The 20,792-nt window shown below is 28.9% G+C and overlaps 3 protein-coding genes across 6 annotated transcripts; 1 reads left to right on the forward strand and 2 right to left on the reverse strand.

Annotated features, from left to right (window-relative positions):
• Nucleotides 1–8,788: 8,788 nt before the first annotated feature.
• On the reverse strand, nucleotides 8,789–12,877 carry LOC140671169 (uncharacterized). Of its 3 annotated transcripts, none has more exons than XM_072902321.1 (3): nucleotides 9,851–11,895; nucleotides 9,490–9,708; nucleotides 8,789–8,831 (listed from the first exon to the last, which is right to left on the reverse strand). In XM_072902321.1, the coding sequence occupies exon 1, from the start codon at nucleotides 11,774–11,776 to the stop codon at nucleotides 10,124–10,126; it is 1,653 nt and encodes a 550-aa protein (XP_072758422.1). In that variant the 5' UTR covers nucleotides 11,777–11,895; the 3' UTR covers nucleotides 8,789–8,831; nucleotides 9,490–9,708; nucleotides 9,851–10,123. The 3 variants fall into 3 exon arrangements, 2 of the variants coding, with proteins under 2 accessions (XP_072758422.1, XP_072758421.1); XR_012047684.1 differs by lacking the exon at nucleotides 9,851–11,895 and adding an exon at nucleotides 12,364–12,877 and having other exon boundaries at nucleotides 8,795–8,888; XM_072902320.1 differs by having other exon boundaries at nucleotides 8,795–8,888.
• Nucleotides 12,878–13,980: 1,103 nt separating this feature from the next.
• Gnptab (N-acetylglucosamine-1-phosphate transferase subunits alpha and beta) lies at nucleotides 13,981–18,781 on the forward strand. Of its 2 annotated transcripts, XM_072902279.1 has the most exons (9): nucleotides 13,986–14,220; nucleotides 14,597–15,018; nucleotides 15,098–15,309; nucleotides 15,449–16,226; nucleotides 16,312–16,483; nucleotides 16,583–16,770; nucleotides 17,589–17,872; nucleotides 18,238–18,440; nucleotides 18,540–18,781. In XM_072902279.1, exons 1-9 carry the CDS (start codon nucleotides 14,068–14,070, stop codon nucleotides 18,603–18,605), a joined length of 2,478 nt encoding a protein of 825 aa, XP_072758380.1. In that variant the 5' UTR covers nucleotides 13,986–14,067; the 3' UTR covers nucleotides 18,606–18,781. The 2 variants fall into 2 exon arrangements, with proteins under 2 accessions (XP_072758379.1, XP_072758380.1); XM_072902278.1 differs by having other exon boundaries at nucleotides 13,981–14,220; nucleotides 18,238–18,781.
• LOC140671146 (ropporin-1-like protein) lies at nucleotides 18,713–20,394 on the reverse strand. The gene is made up of 3 exons (XM_072902280.1): nucleotides 20,012–20,394; nucleotides 19,058–19,316; nucleotides 18,713–18,968 (listed from the first exon to the last, which is right to left on the reverse strand). Exons 1-3 carry the CDS (start codon nucleotides 20,265–20,267, stop codon nucleotides 18,713–18,715), a joined length of 771 nt encoding a protein of 256 aa, XP_072758381.1. The 5' UTR covers nucleotides 20,268–20,394.
• Nucleotides 20,395–20,792: the final 398 nt, after the last annotated feature.

A 20,792-nucleotide genomic window follows, 5' to 3' on the forward strand; every position in this document is an offset into this window, starting at 1 on the left:
TCGCATTAAATCGAATAATAATATTATTTTAGTTAAGGAATTTTATATGTATTTTAGAATCATTTGATTGTACATATTTCAACGCGTTAAATTATATCACGTAGTACTTATAGTGTGTATTTGTTATTGTCTGGCGCGAGAAGAAAGAGAGAGAGAGAGAGAGAGAGAGAGAGAGAGAGAGAGCATACTCGACCTTGTCTTTGACGTCACGCATTCCATAGTAAGAGAGGGGCGCCCGGCGCGTACGCGTACGTGACTAGTGACAGCCATGAATCATTCATTCTTACTCCGGCGGGCGTAGTGTGCGCACGTGTTTTCACTCCGATGTCGGCGCCTCGCGTTCGGTCACCTCGAGATCGAGCGCGCCGTACACGTTTCTCGCGACAATAATATACGTAATAATAATACGAATAATATGCAATAATATTACGATAAATCTTAACGTGTTAAAATACGTCTAAAATGATTTCGAAATAAAATAATAACATTCGACCTTAGTGACATATAGCGCGCTATTGTTTTTGACATTCGTCTCGGCTCTCGGCTCTTGGTTCTCGGCTTCATCGCGATCGCGGTCGTGTTTTCGTTCATACTTCCTGATTTCGATCACGAAATTATGTTGTCGGGGATCGTATTTGATGCCGACTAACTGGGATTTTCTCAGCGTTGCTTTCCAGTGATAAATGATTGATTGAGGAAGATGTTGTCAAATGGATGTCGATTATCGGCGTTTAATTTGCATTTTTTCAATTGTCATTTCTTACTGGGCAACAACGTTTACACGCCTCAGTATCGCGGCTGAGGCGAATGCCGGCCGCGTAAGACGTATGTTCAGTATAGAGAGATACCTGAACGCGCGGTTAATATTGAGCTAACGCTCGATAATCGATTGTTGAGAGCACGGTCTCTGCTTCGGCAACGGGTTTCGGTCCTAGTCGATTAGAGATCGGTCGATTGTTGGAATAAATCGTTGATGGGCCTCTTTTCTTGTACCGTTTACCAGCAATACGACGTATCGCATTGAGGACGTCGACTGGAGGATTTAGGTCATGATTTACGCTCAGTAAAAAGATCCGATCCAGTTGTTAAATGTTCAAATTGTTGAACATTCATGAAATGGGTGTTCCTCTTGATCCGTCTACCAGCTCTATGATGTATCATGTGGACTGTCTGTATGATAGACACATATGCTCATCCGAAATCGTGCCTAATGAGTCGGTCTGAGATGCGGAGCTGCACGAACGAGAATCGAGCGTACCCCATTCGCGATCGATTCCCTCGATCTTCCGTCCTCTTTCGATTCGGACTTAAACTCTTGCTCGGAGTTTGATCGCGCCCGACTTGTCGACTTCAAGTATGATTCTCGTGCGTGATGAAATGGGATTTTCGATCGTTCCGAAATTCGGGAGTGCCGTCAAAGTATCGCGCGTAAAAGTGCGGAAGTGCCGTCCAAACTATCGCGCGTTTTTACTTTTGTACGGTTTAAAATATTGCGCGATTTTATTTTTGTGCGGTTTCAACAAATTAAAAAAGTATATCGCGCGTATAAAACATTAGTTCCTGACGTCCCTTACAATCTGAGAGGAGGAGGAGGCCTAGGAGAGGCATCCTGCATCGGCGGAGCAACCCCAGGGTAAATATTATTTGTATATTAATTAATAAATGCCTTATACGAAATAATTCGATTCTTTTAGTTGAATGATTTAATCAAAAGAAATTCAGAGATAAAGATTTTTGTATAAATCTTATAAAAGTTTCTATTTAAAAAGAAAAATTTTTTTAATTTACAAAGTTATTCCATATTTATATATATCTGCTTATTATTGTACGCATCAAATATAAATTTATTAAATATAACAATAAATTCTTTAATATTAATTATTTAAAATTGCTGCTATAATTTGGATTTTATTTTGTATGTTACAGATAACATAGCTTCAATATCGACAACTCCGCTGTTGCGCATCAGTGTCGGTGAGTAACAAAAAGCTTTTATTATATTTTAAAGCAACGAATTTATGTAGAGATTCTGGTAGATAGAGATGTAGATTGTAAATAAATCCGTTGCTTTAACCCTCGGACGGCAGGATAACATATCCCAGGTAGCACATGTTCGTTTTATAAACGTTTTCTAAACTAGGCGCGCTACTCATACGCATCCATTGCCAGTCGTAGATCGCTCCTCCTATCATCCAATGAGTGCCTAGTAACCGCGTAGTAGTAGGATAGGCCTTCTCGCCGCGCGCTTGTACTCGTCCGGATTTATCAATCTTTGTTAATTAATTTTTCGATAATTATTACGAAGATCGCAAAATGCTAGAAGACTTTTATGTTCAGTTTGACCTGCTCCATCTGCCCTAGAGAGGTGGGGCGATTATAATTTTGAATTAAAAAATTAATTTTTGTTCTATTTATAGAAACGTAAAAAATATGTTTCTTAAACCATGATTTTAAAAATGTTTCTGTTGAAACGTTTCTTATTGGTGCTTGACGGTTAAAAAATATTGGATACGTTTAGAAAACGTTTATAAAACGAACATGTGCTACATGGGGTGTTCCTTTGTTTGTCATTACGTGTTCAGACTTAACTATACTCGTATTCAAGTTTTCATAACATGTATACAAAATGTCCGGTCGCCCCATAGCTCAAGGGCAGATAGAGCAGGTCAAACTAAACATAAAAGTTCTATACCATTTTGCGATTTGCGTTTTTAATTAATAGTTTATTAATTATTGCGCAAATCGCAAAATGGTACCAGACTTTTATGTTCAGTTTAACTTGCTCTATCTGTCCCCTTAAGTTGTGGGGCGGTCGCGACCGGACACCCTGTATACCCAGGTAGCACAAGTTCGTTTTATAAACGTTTTCTAAACGTATCCAATATTTTTTAACCGTCAAGCACCAATAAGAAACGTTTCAACAGAAACATTTTTAAAATCATGGTTTAAGAAACGTATTTTTTACATTTCTATAAATAGAACAAAAATTAATTTTTTAATTCAAAATTATATATATACACATTATTAAGACTGTACTTATTAAGATGATCCCCAGATAGCACAGACAATTAAAAGATGACGAAAAGATGTCTTTTTTAAGTTATCTTTCTGACAAGGTTAAAAGATGTCTAAAAGAATATCTTTCTACCTACAAAAAAAGTCATTTTTTAAAATATGTGTCTTCTAAAAGTCATAATTAATTTTAGTCGACAAAAAGATGTCTTTTTGATCATCTTTTCGACAAGACAAAAAAGATCTATTTTATAATATACGTGTTCCTTTGTTTGCCGCTACGTGGCGTGTTCAGACTTAAATAACTCGTATTCAAGTTTTCATAACATGTATATAAAGCCTAAAGGTACAGACACTAAAACTATAATTTAAACAACGGGTTAATTAAAAACGACCTGACTAGCCAAAATTATTCAATTTATTTACACGACGTTTCGACCATATGGTTGTGGTTCTTTGAAGTATAAACGTAAATTAAGAAAGAGAAGAAAGAATCCAATGGGACATGTTTAAAGGTAGAACTTAATGATGGAATAATTAAATATGTCACTTAGTTAAAAACAATGGTTATTAATTTTGAGATGAACACAAACAAGGAGACACGTCATGTCAGCATGAGTTTTTAACTGACGTTTCTCCTTGTTTGTGTTCATCTCAAAATTAATAACCATTGTTTTTAACTAAGTGACATATTTAATTATTCCATCATTAAGTTCTACCTTTAAACATGTCCCATTGGATTCTTTCTTCTCTTTCTTAATTTACGTTTACACTTGAAAAGGACCACAACCATATGGTCGAAACGTCGTGTAAATAAATTGAATAATTTTGGCTAGTCAGGTCGTTTTTAATTAACCCGTTGTTTATAATTAAATACTAGCGACTTTAATAACTTATAATTTTACTATAATTTAAATTATGTTTTTTTTGTCAATTTGACTTCTGATGTAATCTCAACAAGAGATTCCAAACACGATAAAAATAGATGGATTATATCCATATATGCATTATTTTATTAAATCTGTGAATAAACAAATTTTTCACAAATAAAGAAAGAAAACCGTATTTTGACAGTTTCTTAAACATTTTTTTTGTTAGAAAATGACGTTTCCCTTAACGTTTTTTAAGTGAACATTTTAACCAATCAGATACGTGTTCAAAAGCCGGTTCTAAAACGTTTCGCAGAAACATTTGTGAAACGTTTTAGAAACGAATATGTACTACTTAGGATTCTAGTGAGTTCTGAGTCAATTTTAAATCATAGAAAAATTTCTTTTGTATCTTTATTATATGTAAGATAAAATTTTATATTTTTTATTTATTTTTTTTTAATAGAAAATTTTGTTGAAATAGAAAAGTTATACATATAAATTGAAAGAAAGGAAAAATATTTTAGAAATAAAAATATGTAATATTTATTCCAATTTTATGCAAGGCACGTATTATAAAATGTAATGATGAATATGATGAATGAAATATACATAAAATATTTACTTCAATTATATATTTGTAATATGAGTTTTATAAAACAATTTTAAAGATACAGATGTTAATGACCTGCCGACAGAGAGGTACCTAACATACATGCTAATATATTTTATATGCATCGAAAAAATTATATTCTCATCTTAAGAGTACTTTACTTATAATATCTTCTTTTAAAATAGATATCAAAAGAATCTTCTTAATATTAGTTTAAGGCAGAAATCTTCTATAGAGTAGAGTAATTTTAGATATTTTTAACATGTAAGAATGTATACTAAAATGGATATTTCTTTATCATTATATTATTTGAGATCATTAATTTGAATAATTACAAAAAAACAATTTTATAAATTGTTGACATTGGCTATTTATTAAAACTTTGACAAGTTAAATATATATATACATAGTTTTACTTAACTTATATATATAAGATATGTCAAAAAAGTATTATGTAAAAAAGAAAATATTCTTGTTTATTAAGAATATATCTATAAGGAGAGTTTATAAAAGTATATATTTCGAGAATATAATTTTTTCGGTATATACATGATTATATTATTATCTTTTGCGGCTTTAAACGACTGAATGACGCACAACGCGTCTAGAAAACGATTATAATATCGTACGATCCTAAACAAATATAGATCGTTTTATTTGCCGGCGATAATAATTAACCGGCAATAGGAAGAAATTATTTTTCTTCTTTGATCTCTGGCTAAAAATCGAGTCAGAATGAATATGGCCAGGAGCAACAAAGGTAGGTCCAACTGGCTAGAAAAGTACGTGGTCAAATATTGGCCTCGTTACCCGACCAACACTCGCTGGACAATGGGCAGAGGCGCAGAGCGCCCATTTTTTAATCATATCCAAGCGCTCTACGAACCTCGAGCAAAGCGGTCCTTTCCGCTCCCGGCCATCTTGTCGGCTACTCGAACAAGCCGACGAAATCGCGCCCCGCGAGAAGCCGCCAACCACGATCCACCCGCGGATCCATACCCGAATCGATACGCGCCGGCATAGATCGATTGGTCGGGGCTTTCCGCGACATTCGCGGATTGATATTGATATCGATCGCACAAAAATATGAGTATATTCTAAAGTAAAATATTACAAAGTTTAGAATTAAATATTACTAATCGCGTACAAGTATGCCAATTGGATAATCGGCATTAATTAACATTAATTAATAAAGTTTCTTTTCACGAAATTAATATATCAAACGTCCTGCTCTTAAAATTGTAAATTCAAAGCGACAAGTAGATAAATTAAATGAGTCAACTGATGAATAAATTACAGTAATTAAGTAAAATAAAATTATATTATAAATATGTATTTATATATCATATATATATAGTTACATAAAAGTTTCTTGCAACAATGATCTGGGTTTATTAATTTTGATAAATAATTTTCCTTTTTTTTTCAAATCACGATTAGTTGTTACAGAAAGTGTCTCGTATCAACTTTTTTATTAGTAATATAAGAATTTATACGATTGAATATTTAGCGGGGACCTTCTTTTAGCTCTAATGCGTTAGCTATCCCAGGTAGCACAGGTTCGTTTTAAAAACGTTTCACAAATGTTTCTGCGAAACGTTTTAAAACCGGCTTTCGAAAACGTTTTTAATTGGTATAAATGTCCACTTAAGAAACGTTAAGGGAAACGTTATTTTCTAACAAAAAAAAACGTTTAAGAAACGGTCAAAATACCGTTTTCTTTCCTTTATTTGTAAAAAATTTGTTTATTCACGGATTCAATAAAATAATGCATATATATATATATATATATATATATATATATATATATATGCATTATTTTATTGAATCTGTGAATAAACAATCATATTTATTATATATATATATATATTAAATTTAGTTCAATTTTATTAAAATATATATATATATATATATAAATAATGTGTATATATATATATATATATATGTGTGTGTGTGTGTGTGTATGGGTATGAACGCATTATTTTATTATTATTTTATAAGAAAACAAATCTTTTTCACGCATAAAAACTGTTTTTTTCTTTTATAAAATAAATATATGTATACAATATGTTCATATATAGTAGTTTATATTGCCTGTATATTATAATAAGATTATAATCAAAAATATATAAAGTACAAATCATAATAAAGTATTTTAAAATAAAGTTCTTATTTAAAAAAAAAACATTTAAACATATAATAATTATACCAAAGAATGAAAAAAAAATTAACACATACATAAAATGAAAAAAAATTGACACATTTTTCCAGGAATATAACTTTTTTGTCTTGTATACTTATTATGTTTAAATCTCAACATAGAACAATTTTATCTTAAAATTATTTTAAAATTTAATAAATGTTAACCTAATTTTAACTTAAAAAATAAAAAAAATTACAACAAAATTAAAATTTAAAAAAAATTAACTTTTTTTAATTATTCCAAGAATATAATTATTTTCTTGTACTTATGTTTCAATCACAGAACTGTGTTATCTTAAAATCTAATAAATCTTAACTTAAAATTTTTATTCTTGTTGAAAAGTTCTTCTTGCTTTAATTTCGGCTAAAGTAATACGCATAGAGGATAGCTTCAACCAATCTTTGATACAATTTTCAATTTTGTTGACTGCAGCGTTTGGTTCAATGTTTCTGACAGTAGCTGTAAAAAATTTATAAATTATTATACATTATTATTTTATATATAATTATTAAACATAATAGTTTTATAATAACTGTACAATATCACACACACATACACACACACACACACACACACACACACATACATATGTATATATATGTACATATATTTATGTGCATGCGTGCGTGCGTGCGTGCGTGCGCGCGCGCGCGCGCGTGTGTGTGTGTGTGTGTGTGTGTGTGTGTGTGTGTGTGCGTGCGTGCGTGCGTGCGTGCGTGCGCGTGTGTGTGCGTGTGTGTGTGTGTGTGTGTAATAATTAAACATATTTGCTAAATGTTATCAATGCTGGCTTCAAAGACAAAAGACAAACCTATGATTAAATCTTTCGCTTTTAAAACTTTGAAGGCTTTTTTAGGTACTCTTCCTGCCCAATTAAAGTTTTTAGCGTAATTATTTGTTATTATTTTTTCCAATGTTCTTCTTGTTATCTGTGCAATCGTTGTACCACCTGATATAGCTAAAATCTGTACCTTTAAAAGAATAATAACACATTAATATAATAAAAAAAATATGGATTAAAAAAAAGAAAGGAAAATAAACAGAATGCAAAAATATAAAAAGAGATTTAATGAGTTATATTTACCATGTAAATATTCAAAATTTTGTTTTGTTTTTAAAAATCTTTCAATATTTTCCAAACTTTCATCAGTGTCAACTGGTATTTCAGGAACATCCTCCACATGGGGTATTCTCGATGGTCGAAAATGTGCTGTAAGTTGTTTGACCATTGGAAGAAGCAAGTTCATAGAAGTTTCTAAGTTCACTAATTTTGTTAGAACAACGTAAGAAAAATCTAAAAATAACATGCTATGTTAGAGAAATTTTTTCTTTTAAAAAATATATATATATATATCTAATTATATTGATGTTGATGTACATCATCATCAAAATAATTACGAAAAAGTGTAATCTTGAATTAGTTTTTTATTCCACAAGAGTAACTCTTAACTATATAAGATTTAAACACAAAAGTAATAGAATATAGAAAAGTTAAATAGTAAATAGTAAATGCTGAACTAAACAATATATAGAAAGCAACATAATAAATAATAAGTCAAATGTTCAAAATAATAATTAATTAAAGCACAATTATTCTAAAAAGTAATTTTTATATAGATAGTGCAGATTATTCAGAATATTCTGTGCAGTATATTTCAAAAGCAAAATTATTATTAAGTTATACGTTTCTTATAAAAATTATTAATATGTTAGAGTAATAGTCTTGTACACAGAAAAGTTTATTAACATTTTACCTGATTTGTGAAATTCTGAACTGGTCAATGTAGTTCTGAATGTATTTTGCGGACTAATTGCTCTTTCATCTGAACTGGTCAATGTAGTTCTCAATGTTTTCTGCGGAGGACTAATTGCTCTTACTGAAGACGTTGAAAAACTAATTCCATTAGATATACGTTTTGAAAAACTGTCAGCTGTTGATGTTGATGGTTGGCAGGAAGTGATCATAGATCTTGATAAATTACTATTTTTTGATGTTATTTTTAATGCAGGAAGAGATGGGATTTTATTGCATAATACCTCTTCATTGTTATCAGATTCTGAAGAATCTGAATAAATTCGAGGTCTTTTTAACTTCTTTTTGGCCGTTGGTCTTCATGCAATTCTACATCAGTTTCTAGAGTAGACGTGAATTCAGCATCTATTAATCTTTTCCTCGCATCATTGTAAGAAGCTAAAATAATAGTAAAATAAACTATAAAATAATAATAAAATAAATTAAGAAACTAATAATAAAATCAACTATAGATTTTTAAAAAAGTTTAAAATTAAATATCATTAATTCAAAAATTGAAAGCGTTTATAATACAAAACAAATAAAAATTATTTATCTTAATTTGAAATAAAAATTATATTTATAAATATTTTAAGAAAGATTTGAGATAAATATATGTATATTGTTGTGACATCCGTTTTTGAAGAAATATATTGATTGACGATATGTGAACGAGGAACGGTTGTCGCGCACGAACGGAACGTTCAAAATCGTTCCGCGGATGCAACAATATATATATATATATATATGTAATTGCTAAATATATAATAATCTCTGACAGTATATAACAAAATTATACTATAAACATAAATAAAATGATATGTGGTATATATTGTGAAAAAAGAAAACTATAAAGATAAGAAATACTCTAATAAATAATAAATTAAGTTTCTAATATATGTTAAATCTTGGAAATAACTGTAAATAAAGCAAGTGTATAAATATTTTTACTTTTTTATAAAACAAAACAACTTTTATAAAACATAAACCAAAAATTTACCATATGTATGCAAGATTCTACATTTATATTTTTTCCAGTTTTTTTCCGGTAAAGAGCATTTTTCGATAGCCTTACGGATTTGTTTTGTGGAAATTTTTTGAGGCTACAAACAATACCATATTTCTTCCTCTTTTTCTAACCAAATATTAGGGACTACTTCAACTTCAGGTTTTTGTCCATAATTCATCGCAAATTCTATTAATGAATACATTTTATAATCTGAAATAAACAAAACATTAAACAGAATAAGCAGAAAGTGCTTATTGCATTTCATCAACAATTTTTTCTTCAATATAAAATTAATATTGCAGACATTTAAAATTAACTTTAAATTTTACAAAATAAAATAATATATACTCACATAAACCTATAAATAATATACGTATATAAAATTATATACAATAAAATAAAAGGAATACATTAACTACAATTCATGAAGAAGAGGAAACACAATGTAAGTTCCTTTTTCATATGCGGGTAATAATATGTTTTTATATTTTACTGATATAAAAGGGAATTCTTCTATATCAGGTGATATGTGAGACACCTTAAAAATATTCAATAATTTGGACGAACATGGATAATCATAAAATTCAGAAACTTTCAAGAATCGACGACAAATTATAGAATAAAATTAATCTTTCAAACACAGAATATTTACAATCTGAACAATAATATCTCCTTGTATTGAAACACAATTATCAGGTGAAAAAATCGTCAAAACGCATGTCGGTGTTTTCAATTTCTTGTATTGTAAAATCAAGTCAGTTTTATCTCTAAGTGTAGGTCCTTCAAAATGTTTTTGCTTAGGTTCTAATTTAGTTATTGGTAATTCAGTCTTTGAATAATTAAATAATTCAGATATACGTCTACAAAGTTGTGCATGAGGATTTGCAGATGATCTTACAAGTTTTTTTAATTTTCCCAAATAATTTTCAAAGGGAAAACAATTAATTGTGTTTAAATTACCAAGATTCCTTACATCTGTTACTAAATGAATTAAACTGTGAAGATTATATGTCACTTCTTCTTTCCCATAGGATTTTTCAAAATACTTTACAAAATTATACAAAACTTCTTTTGCAAAGTCAATATGTTCAAAAATATGATTATCGTTACACAGAATTGTAATACCAACATGAAACATTAAAAAATGATTGTAAAGTTGTTTAGGCAAAATATTTATTAAAGAAACTGGACCCACGTATAACAAGAATAATCTAAACTCATTTGCTTTCCAACGATTTAAGTCCGATATAGCTCTACATTTTCTAGGAAATTCATGTACTATATAAGAAGACAACAAAATTAATCTATCTGATAAATTATTAATAGCTTTTCCAGATAATTTAAATGAAGGTTTTCCCTTTGATACCCATAATATTAACAACTTTTTCATTATACCTAAATATACCAAATGCATGGGATCTAATGGAAATTGATTCACTAAATCTAAGTTTAAATTCAATAATGGAGACCTTCCTTTATGATGTTCCTCTTGTACTTGTTTAGTAAAAGTTTCTTTTGTTCTAAGTTGTCCACTTTTACATGGAAAAATCATTTTATTAATGTATTTCCCTTCAATATCGCATTTTTCACACCCATGCCTAGAATTATGACCTACACAACATTTTAGAAAAGCTCGTGCAGGAGCATCACATATCAGAGACCTGATTCTAATTTGAAATAATTTATGATCTATTTCAATACTATTCTTTAATATATCATCATTAAGCTCGTGTATTAGATCTTGTAAATAACAATCAAGAGGTTCTGGCTTTCCTTTGCCAGTAAATAAACCTACAATAAATGGTTTATTTAATGAAGTTAAACTTAATGATCTACAAAGAATTGGCCAGACAACTATGTTGTTACTTTTAAACAAGGGTAACCCATCAATATTAAAATCTAAATCAATAATTTTTGAGCATGATTCTTCCTTTAATAGGAGATATAACTGCTTACGCATACCAAAATAAGTAAATTTTCCACTTTGCAAATCAATTGAATTTGTAGTTTTTGGAGTGTATAACAAAGACCTTCCAGATAATGGTACAGATATATCATAATGAAATTGTCTTAGTAATGACAATAATTCATCTAATGCTGATAATGTAATATTATGTGTTAGGGCCCAGTTTCTCAATTTATTCAGAAAATCATCAGATAATGTTTCGTTTTCTGAAAAATCATGTTTTTCAGTGATATATAATTCTGGAAATATTTCAAAATCTAAATCTTGATCTGAACCTAGTTCTAAATGCGAATCAATGATTGAATGTGACATTGATGATTTTGTCTCATTATTTCTAAAATTTAAACTAAAACCTAAATCTTCATCTATATTTAAGTTTAGTTCTAAGTGTGAGTCAATGACTGAATGTGTTGTCGATTTTGTTTCATTCCAATTGAGTTATTTAATAACTCATGTACTTGTTTTTGTATATTCCTTTTAGTTTGTTTTTTGCCAAGAAATTTAACTTCTTTTTCTTTATCCATATTTAAACAAGAATATTTTTTCTGTTCTTTTGTTTTTTAACAAGTATTTTATGTAAGTATTATATGTGCGACAAAGATATATTTACATATATATTTTCCTGAAAAAATGACAACTATTTAATTAAGAAATGAAAAACACAATATAATTTGATTCTTAATATATACTGATACAATAAAAAATGTTAGATTAATCAGATTATGATTTCACACAAATTGATATCTTCTTATTAATTGTAAAATATTATTTGTAGATGTGATATTTGACGTCTAATCTCATATCTTTTTTTAGTATTAATATTGTGTTATAAATATACATATATATACATATATACAGAACAGTAAACTATAAAATTATTAAACCAATATACAACTTACCTTATTCGTCGTAAAAAAGAGATATTCTTTATATCAATATTTTCGCCGGACCGGCGTTTTGATCAACCTAACCTTTGTTATGATCTATGCACGAGAATTGATTAACTTTATAGTACACATTACTAGTATTTTTCTATCCTTTCACTACTAGTTTCACTTTTGCAATATTCACAAGTCGTTTGTATAATATTCACAATAAAAGTTTTCTTGTTTGAACAGCAAATATATGCAATAACTCTGCGATCATTCCAAATAAATGGAATATAACCTTAATACTTTTTGTTAGTAAGACAATGGAAAGAGGAAGAGAAAGAGAGAAAGAGAGAGAGAGAAAGAGAGAGAGAGAATCACCCCGCTATTCATTCCGATATTCATAGTCCATTATTTTTATTTCAAGATCGTTTTAAGTATAATATCTTAAGATATGTTATTACGATTCTGTGATTGAATTACAACACATTATTATTAAGACGGTCTTCAATATAAAATCGGACTATGAATATGAATATCTAAAATTAAAAATACATTAATTTTTTTAATTCAAAATTATATGTATATATATACACACACATATATATATATATATATATATATATATATAATTTTGAATTAAAACATTAATTTTTATTCTATTTAGGCCCGATATTGTACCAACATTATTTTGGATTTAAGTGCGACTTAAACATGTATCTATCTTTATTTTTCTTTCTAAATTAATAAAAACAGATATATATATATATATATATATATATATATATATATTTAAGTCTCGTTTAAAGCCAAAATAATGTTGATGCAATCAGGCCTTATAGAAACGTAAAAAATACGTTTCTTAAACTATGGTTTTAAAAATGTTTCTGTTGAAACGTTTCTTATTGGTGTTTGACGGTTAAAAAATATTGGATACGTTTAGAAAACGTTTATAAAACGAACCTGTGCTACCTGGGTATATAAATTAAAATGCTTGTCAAGTAAAAATTAAAACTTTTATTTTTTATTTAATCTTTTTTAAAATAATATGTAATGAAAATTAATGAGATTTTTACGATTATGACAACGAACACGATATAATTCAAACTATTTTTACTTAAATAAGTAAAAAATTAACATTTTTCTCCAATTAAAAAAATTTTGTATATATACATATACATATAATATATCTGATTTTTATTTCATTTAATTGAATCTATCGATATCTAATAGTTATTATTATACATATATTTTTGTAGAACAATATAATACTCTAAATTATTAAATTGTTGAAAGAAAATTTTTTTTTCATATAAAATAAGTTTTAACTTGTAAAATGTAGAATGTAAAAATCGCTTTTAATAAAAGAAAAAGAATTACCAAAAATCAAGATATTATTGGCAAAATTAGAATATTGACAATATTTACATGATTATTTGATATTAAAAGTAAATTATTGCCAGTGTGGAGAAATAACAAATTATTTTTAGATGAAAGTGAATAAGCAAAATATGTTAATAAATTTTGTGGACATAGCACGGATCACAACCAAAACTGTGCACATTATGTGTTATCCATTGAGAACATTCGTGGACATTGGCTATGTAGTTCAATGTCCACGTTTTTATGTTCACAGAGGGCGTATCGCTTTCACAGGAGAAAAAAACGGCGGCATGGCCCCTCGCAGGGCTTTCAAGCTTCTCTCTTAGGTTTTAGAATTGATGGAGTCGGGCAATGTTAATTGCATCAAACATTTTTATTAATATAATGAGCACATGGAAATTGATACAACGACGGTGTTACGATTTACTCTCATATAAATACTCATTGCTTGTGATACTAGTGGCATTTACTTGCATATTCATTGGCATAGTACATTTCGGAGAGGTTAGAATGACAATTATTTATTTTTTATTTATATAATAAATTTGTGCAGATAATAAGAATTAGTACTTAAATTTTGTATATTAATTTTTTTTAGTTTTGAAAAATGTTTTGTTACTCTTTTCTTTAATACATAATATAATGTTATATATACATATATAATTTTTATATATAGTATATATATAATAAATATATAATAATGTATATATAAATATATATATAATAAATTTTATATATATATAATATTATTAATTTATATATATATATATATAAGATACTGACATCATATGCATATATATATATAATAAATATAAATATGCATATAATGTCAATATCTTATACGTTGAGATATTTGATGAATTTTAATATTTTATATTAGGTATGGTTAACATGGAGCAAGGAAAAGTACGAGGCAGTGTTTCATTCTTTCAACGACAATATCTTGGGAAAATCTTTTCAAAAGAAATTATGCCAACATGTCCCTATAGATGTTGTTTACACGTGGGTGAACGGCTCCGATCCAGTGTTTCTAGAAAATCTTCGGAAGCATGTCCCCATTATGGATCTTAGAACTGCAGCATCAAGATTCAGCGATAAAGATGAATTACGTTATTCGTTGCGATCATTAGAAATGTATGCTCCCTGGGTGAGGCATGTTTACATTGTTACCAATGGCCAAATACCAAGTTGGCTCGATATGGATAATCCTCGGATGACTCTAGTCAGTCATGAAGATATTTTTTTAAATAAAAGTGATTTACCAACTTTTTCTAGTCCTGCTATTGAAAGTCATATTCATAGGTGCTTGAAAATATGTATGAATTTATTTATATTACCTAATGTGCACACATATGCAACGTTTTTGCATTTTTTTTTTTAGAATACCTGGAATCTCTGACAAGTTTTTATATTTTAATGATGATGTCATGTTAGGGGCTGAAGTGTGGCCCGAAGATTTTATAACTCAACCAGGTGGACAGAAAGTGTATCTGGCATGGTGGGTCCCAGATTGCTCCGAAATATGTCCCTGGGCGTGGGTCGGCGATGGATCGTGTGATCACGCTTGTAACACTACATTATGCGAATTTGATGGTAATTATATAAATAATTTTAATTATATAAATAAATTTTTTTAAATTATATGAATTAATTTTATTTATATAATTATAATATATACTATTTATATAATTATGTTCTCTTTCTCTCTCTCTCTGAAAATAATGGGATATAGGTGGAGATTGTCAAACAACTACTGTCCCTATTGATAGTGAGACTATGAAAGAAAGAGGCGATTATTCATACAAATTTTTGGAAAATTCTCGTGAAAATGATAATGATGGGCTAAATATCCTATATAATAAACATAAAGCTGATTTATCATGGAATGATCCACTCATGTTCACAGTTTACCCATCGCCTTCATATAATCTCAATACTCTTAAGCCCATTAACACACTTGATGATCTCAGAAATAACAGTAATATGGAAATGTATACGCAAAGTAACGTATACGTAAAATTTGATAGAAAAAACTATAAGTCTGCAGAAGGTGTGCTTCGATCTGTGTATTCTAAATTTTTATACAGAAAGCCTTTAAACAAAACTGAGCTTTTAAAACACTACCGTAATGATATAGTAAATGTCCCACCATCTGATAATTTTATTAATTCTAAGTTCGCTAAAATCCCATATTCCAATGAATGGATACACAATACACGAGGACTTGATACTTATGGGGAATCCTTATTGTATGTTAATAAGATATATAATATCGCCTATGGTTTCGAACGAAGAAAAGTACCAGTGCATATGCCACATTTAATTGATAAATGGATTGTAAATGATATGCAAGAGAAATTCAAGTTTGAGTTTAAAAAAACGTCTAATCATAAAGTAAGAGATTCCGAAGACATGCAATTCGCATTTTCTTACTTCTACTTTTTAATCAGTGAAAAACGAAAAGTTCCCATCGAAGAACTATTTGATATGTTTGACACTGACAAATCACGGTGAGAAACAGTGTACATCTAATAATAATTATATAATTAAATAATGATAATGATTAAAGTTATGAATGAATCAATGTTTTCTCAGAACTTGGTCAGATAGAGAGATAAGAACACTTTTATCAAGATTATACCCACTACCGTTAGATTATAATCTAGTCATGGAATTTGAAAGTGCGATAACGAATTGTTCTCATGACACGATTCTATCAGAAATTATTGATGTACCGCCCGGAGAAAGATACCTAGATTCTACCCTCGTAAGTATGGAACATATTTTATAAAGTAATAATTACGCGATGTGCTAATCGTGTAAATACAGCAAATAAAATTGCAATATTTTTTTCTATTCTTTACAGCCGGTAGTTTCTAAGGAATTAATATTGAATTGTGAATCAGTGTCTAAAAAAATGCAATCAAAATTCGGCAAAAGCAGCCGATATCCGCACGAAATAATAAGAGCTGGAAGAAATGAAATTTTCGAGAGGTTGACCAGCAATATTTCTTTAACGGTACAATTGCTCGATCAAATTCGTAGAGATCCCAGGTATGTATATCTCATTATATATATATAAATACATACATGTACAGGATGATTCGTATAAAGTGATCAATATAAATATTTGCAAAAGCTGAGGCAAAAAAGTTCTTTATATAAAAAATAAAATATTCATCATTTAATTACCTTAATACATTAGGCACAAAATAATAAAAGGAATCAATTGGTGTAAAGAAAATACATAATTATTCTTTTTTAAATATTTGCTACATATTTTTTGTTACAAGCAATTTTTTTTGTAAAGAATTTTTTTTATATGTCCTCAACTTTTGCAAGAATTAACATCGGCCACTTTATGTGTGAATCACCCTATCTATAATATTTTTTATATATATTATAAGTTACCCTCCTCTCTGGAAAATGAATTAACAAAGTCAAAAATCAAGATTGATGAAATTACATTTGAGTCTTATTTAAAGAGTTAATTAATCCCTTCAAGAGGTAGAAAGTGATACAGCTAGTAAATATATTTTTTATATAATATATAATATAAAAAAATTATAATATTATAAAAATATAAAAATAAAAAAATTATATATATATATATATATATATATATATATATATATTTAATTATATATATATATATATATTATATTAAATTAAAAAAAAAATATATATATATATAATAAAATTATATAAAGAGCTTCGATTAATAAATAAGTAAATCATAAAGAGGCAATAGGAGCGAGGAATCCTCGCTCCTATTGCCTCTTTATTATTTACTTATATATATATGATTTTTTTTTGTTAAATACAAATAGTTAGTTAAGTAAAATAATTTTCATATACATTGTTACTTTCAGAAAGTTTATCTGCTTGAATGATGATCTGGACCCCATTCGGCATTCCGAGAATGAAATTGTTCGTGCCTTGTTGAACGATTTTTATCGTTCGTTATATCCATTGCGAAGTACTTTTGAACTGCCAGCGCAGTATCGAAATCGCTTCTCTTATAGACACGAGCTTCTCGAGTGGCGGGCGAATCGTGCAAAAGCTAGAAATTTATTATTATGCCTTGTGGCGTTGCTTCTTGCCCTAACATTTTATCACATATTCTATCATCACATACGTAGAGCGTTCAGAACTCGTGAGTTATCTGCATTTCTTGTGTAAATAATTAATACTGAATCTATATCTAAATGTAAAAAAATTTATATCGGGACTGATAATTGTATATATAATATTAATTATATATACAATATATACAATAGATAATAATATTTGTGGGAAGATGCATATGAGAAGAACTTCCAATTTGATATTTTCTAAAATTAGATAACTATATTTCTCTGTGATATGGAATAAACACTTTTTATATAATTTTAATAAAAAAACTCAAGACTATAACAGAATGTGTTTTAAAAAATATATAAGTTAATAAACGTATCTGAAGATTGAAAATATCATGTATGTACATCATATTTTTTTTTTTTTTTTTTTTTTTTGTTACAGTTGCACTTTCGATAAGATCTATTGTTATTAAACAACGGATGTACACAATTTTATTCATGCAAAGATGGACAATTTATGTGCCGAATATTTCGCGGTCCAACCATATTCTCTTGAAGCTTTGCACACTCGAGCATCCACATCGCTACGCTTGCGATTCGCTCAGCTGGCAAACGAGATCCTATACCTGCATTTCGATCATTTTGGTATCAAAAACAAATTTCGATAAGCCAGCAGAGATATATATGAAAACGCAAAAGTACCTGGTACATTCAAATGGCACGTAATCTCTCCATCTTTTTCAGTTTCAAGAAATAGACTTCCATCGCTATTGGCGTCATTTGTCCCACAGAATTTCTTATCGATTGTAGCATCTTTATTCTTTGCACAATCATTGCCGATCGAATCGTCGTTTTTTCGATTAACCAAGGATTCAGTCTCCTTTTCTTCATAATTAATAAGTTCCCTTTCGAATGAACTATTTGCCATTGGTTCTGTTGACAAGTCGGCTACGAAAAAAAGGAATAGATAAATTGAACTGACAAAATAGAGGAAGACAAAACTGATAATTCATACTCTTCGACGAGGCAATCTCATCCTTGGATATCAACTCCGAATCCAAATTAACGTCCACATCAGTGTCTTGACTATTCATGGAACAGGTACGATCTGTCACATCTTGATCACATGTCGCATTTTTCTCGCTACCGTCGCAAGCTAGTCCTGCTAAATATCTAATGTTTGTTTCGAACATTATTCAAATGATTGCATAAAATTAATAGAATTAAAAGGCAAAGATGAATTGTAAACGCTAAATTCTTACTCGTACAAATCCATAAATAAAGTGAGTGGGATCATCGCGGATCCTCCGTCCGGTTCATGAGTGAACAATTGACAAATCATAATCATTGTCTCGGTGAGAGTAGCTCCGAGAAGGCCCACCGTTATGGCCAAAAACTTTTTCACTTGACACGTGCGTCGAAATTTTCCGATCGTTATGATCGCATCGAAATCCTTACGATCCAAGCAAAGACAATCCCAATGATGCAAAACTGTCTCGATGGGTAGTGTCTTGTTGTAATCTAAAGGAATTAAAATTAATAGAGTCTTACAAAATTAATTAGAGTTTCTTAAAATTATTTATATTTTTTAGTGAGCTTTACTGAATTATTAAATAATTATTATATTAATTACATTATAAAATTATTAAATCATTATTAATTATTCTATATTTATATAGCAATATATCACAAATAAAAATTAGATTAAAATACATATTTTAAAATAATTATAATTATAATTTATTAGTCTCCTTTCAATTTCTAATATATTATAGTCTATTATTTTCATAGCATATTATTTTCAAACTTAACAAAATATATACAAAGTGTCCTAAAACTATTGGATGTATTTTTGAAAATAGATTTCTAATTAATTTGAAGACAAGTTCTCCAGCGAAAATATCAAGAAAGCTCATCATTTTTTGCAAGTTCGAAATTTTTGCTGTCAATCGTATCTTTTAAATTAAACGTTAAATTAAAATTCTATTAAACTTCATCTGCAATTAACTAAAGGGAATGTGTAATCTTATTAATCTTTTTAACTCCATAATGTTTATTTTTTTTTTTTTTTTAATCATCTTTCATAATTCGAAGATTATTGATGCCTCGACGATGTCGCTGAGGGAAAATCGCCTTTAAATTAGCCAAAAAAAATCTGTTATTAAAAAGAAACACTCAATGTATAAAATTATTATCTAGACACGCTCGCGTCGTACTTCCAAATTGTCGGAGCAGTACTCGGAGAAATCCCAACGTCAAGCCGGAGGCTGTACTCGGAGGTGGGTACTCGAGTCGCGACTTGACTGGCGGCTCATCGCCGTCGGCCAGTGCCCGAAAGTATGAGCCGGACCACTTGAGAAGATCACGAGGCTGCGTGCGTATCGCGGCTTTGCAAAATTGCTTCAGAATCGTCGGCAACTTGGCCGGTACCGCGATTTCGCGTCCGAATACCGGTTGCTCGACAAAGGACATCCTTACGCGGTAACGTGTCGTTCGAAATTTATTGTTGTGCGTTTATTGTTGTGCTACCGCGATACTCTCGTTGTCCAGGAAACGTCAATAATGGCTTCGCGCCAAAAGTACATACTGGAGATATATCCCAGACAGCATAAAATATTTATAAAATATTTATAATAATTATTTAAATATTTTATAAGTATTTTTAAAATTTTAAATTGAATAGATCATAAATATTTACCATAAATATTTTAACAAATATTTGAGAAATATTTACAAAATAATTATTTATTTTTATAAATATTTATAAATATATATTATTTATTTTTTACTTATCATAAATATCATATAAAATATTTCATTTATATTTTAAAAATATGTCGAATAAAGATTTTTATAAAATATATTTATATAATATTTCAAAAAAAATATATTTTTATAAATATTTATAATATATAAATATTTATCTCATAAATATTATGTGCTGTCTGAGATATGTGTAATTCTATAATTAGTGATACAAGACTGTGGGAAAATAAT

This window comes from Anoplolepis gracilipes, chromosome 11 (assembly GCF_047496725.1).
Source record: "Anoplolepis gracilipes chromosome 11, ASM4749672v1, whole genome shotgun sequence".
NCBI classification, from domain to species: domain Eukaryota; kingdom Metazoa; phylum Arthropoda; class Insecta; order Hymenoptera; family Formicidae; genus Anoplolepis; species Anoplolepis gracilipes.

Coding starts and splice junctions, on each gene's coding strand:
- LOC140671169 (XM_072902321.1), bottom strand. CDS start 11,776: ATGTCACATTCAATCATTGATTCGCATTTAGAACTAGGTTCAGATCAA.
- Gnptab (XM_072902278.1), top strand. CDS start 14,068: ATGTTAATTGCATCAAACATTTTTATTAATATAATGAGCACATGGAAA. Junction 15,310..15,448: donor TACATTATGCGAATTTGATG/GTAATTATATAA, acceptor AATGGGATATAG/GTGGAGATTGTCAAACAACT. Junction 16,227..16,311: donor TTTGACACTGACAAATCACG/GTGAGAAACAGT, acceptor ATGTTTTCTCAG/AACTTGGTCAGATAGAGAGA.
- LOC140671146 (XM_072902280.1), bottom strand. CDS start 20,267: ATGTCCTTTGTCGAGCAACCGGTATTCGGACGCGAAATCGCGGTACCG. Junction 19,317..20,011: donor ACTGCTCCGACAATTTGGAA/GTACGACGCGAG, acceptor TAATTCCTTTAG/ATTACAACAAGACACTACCC. Junction 18,969..19,057: donor TTATTTATGGATTTGTACGA/GTAAGAATTTAG, acceptor AACAAACATTAG/ATATTTAGCAGGACTAGCTT.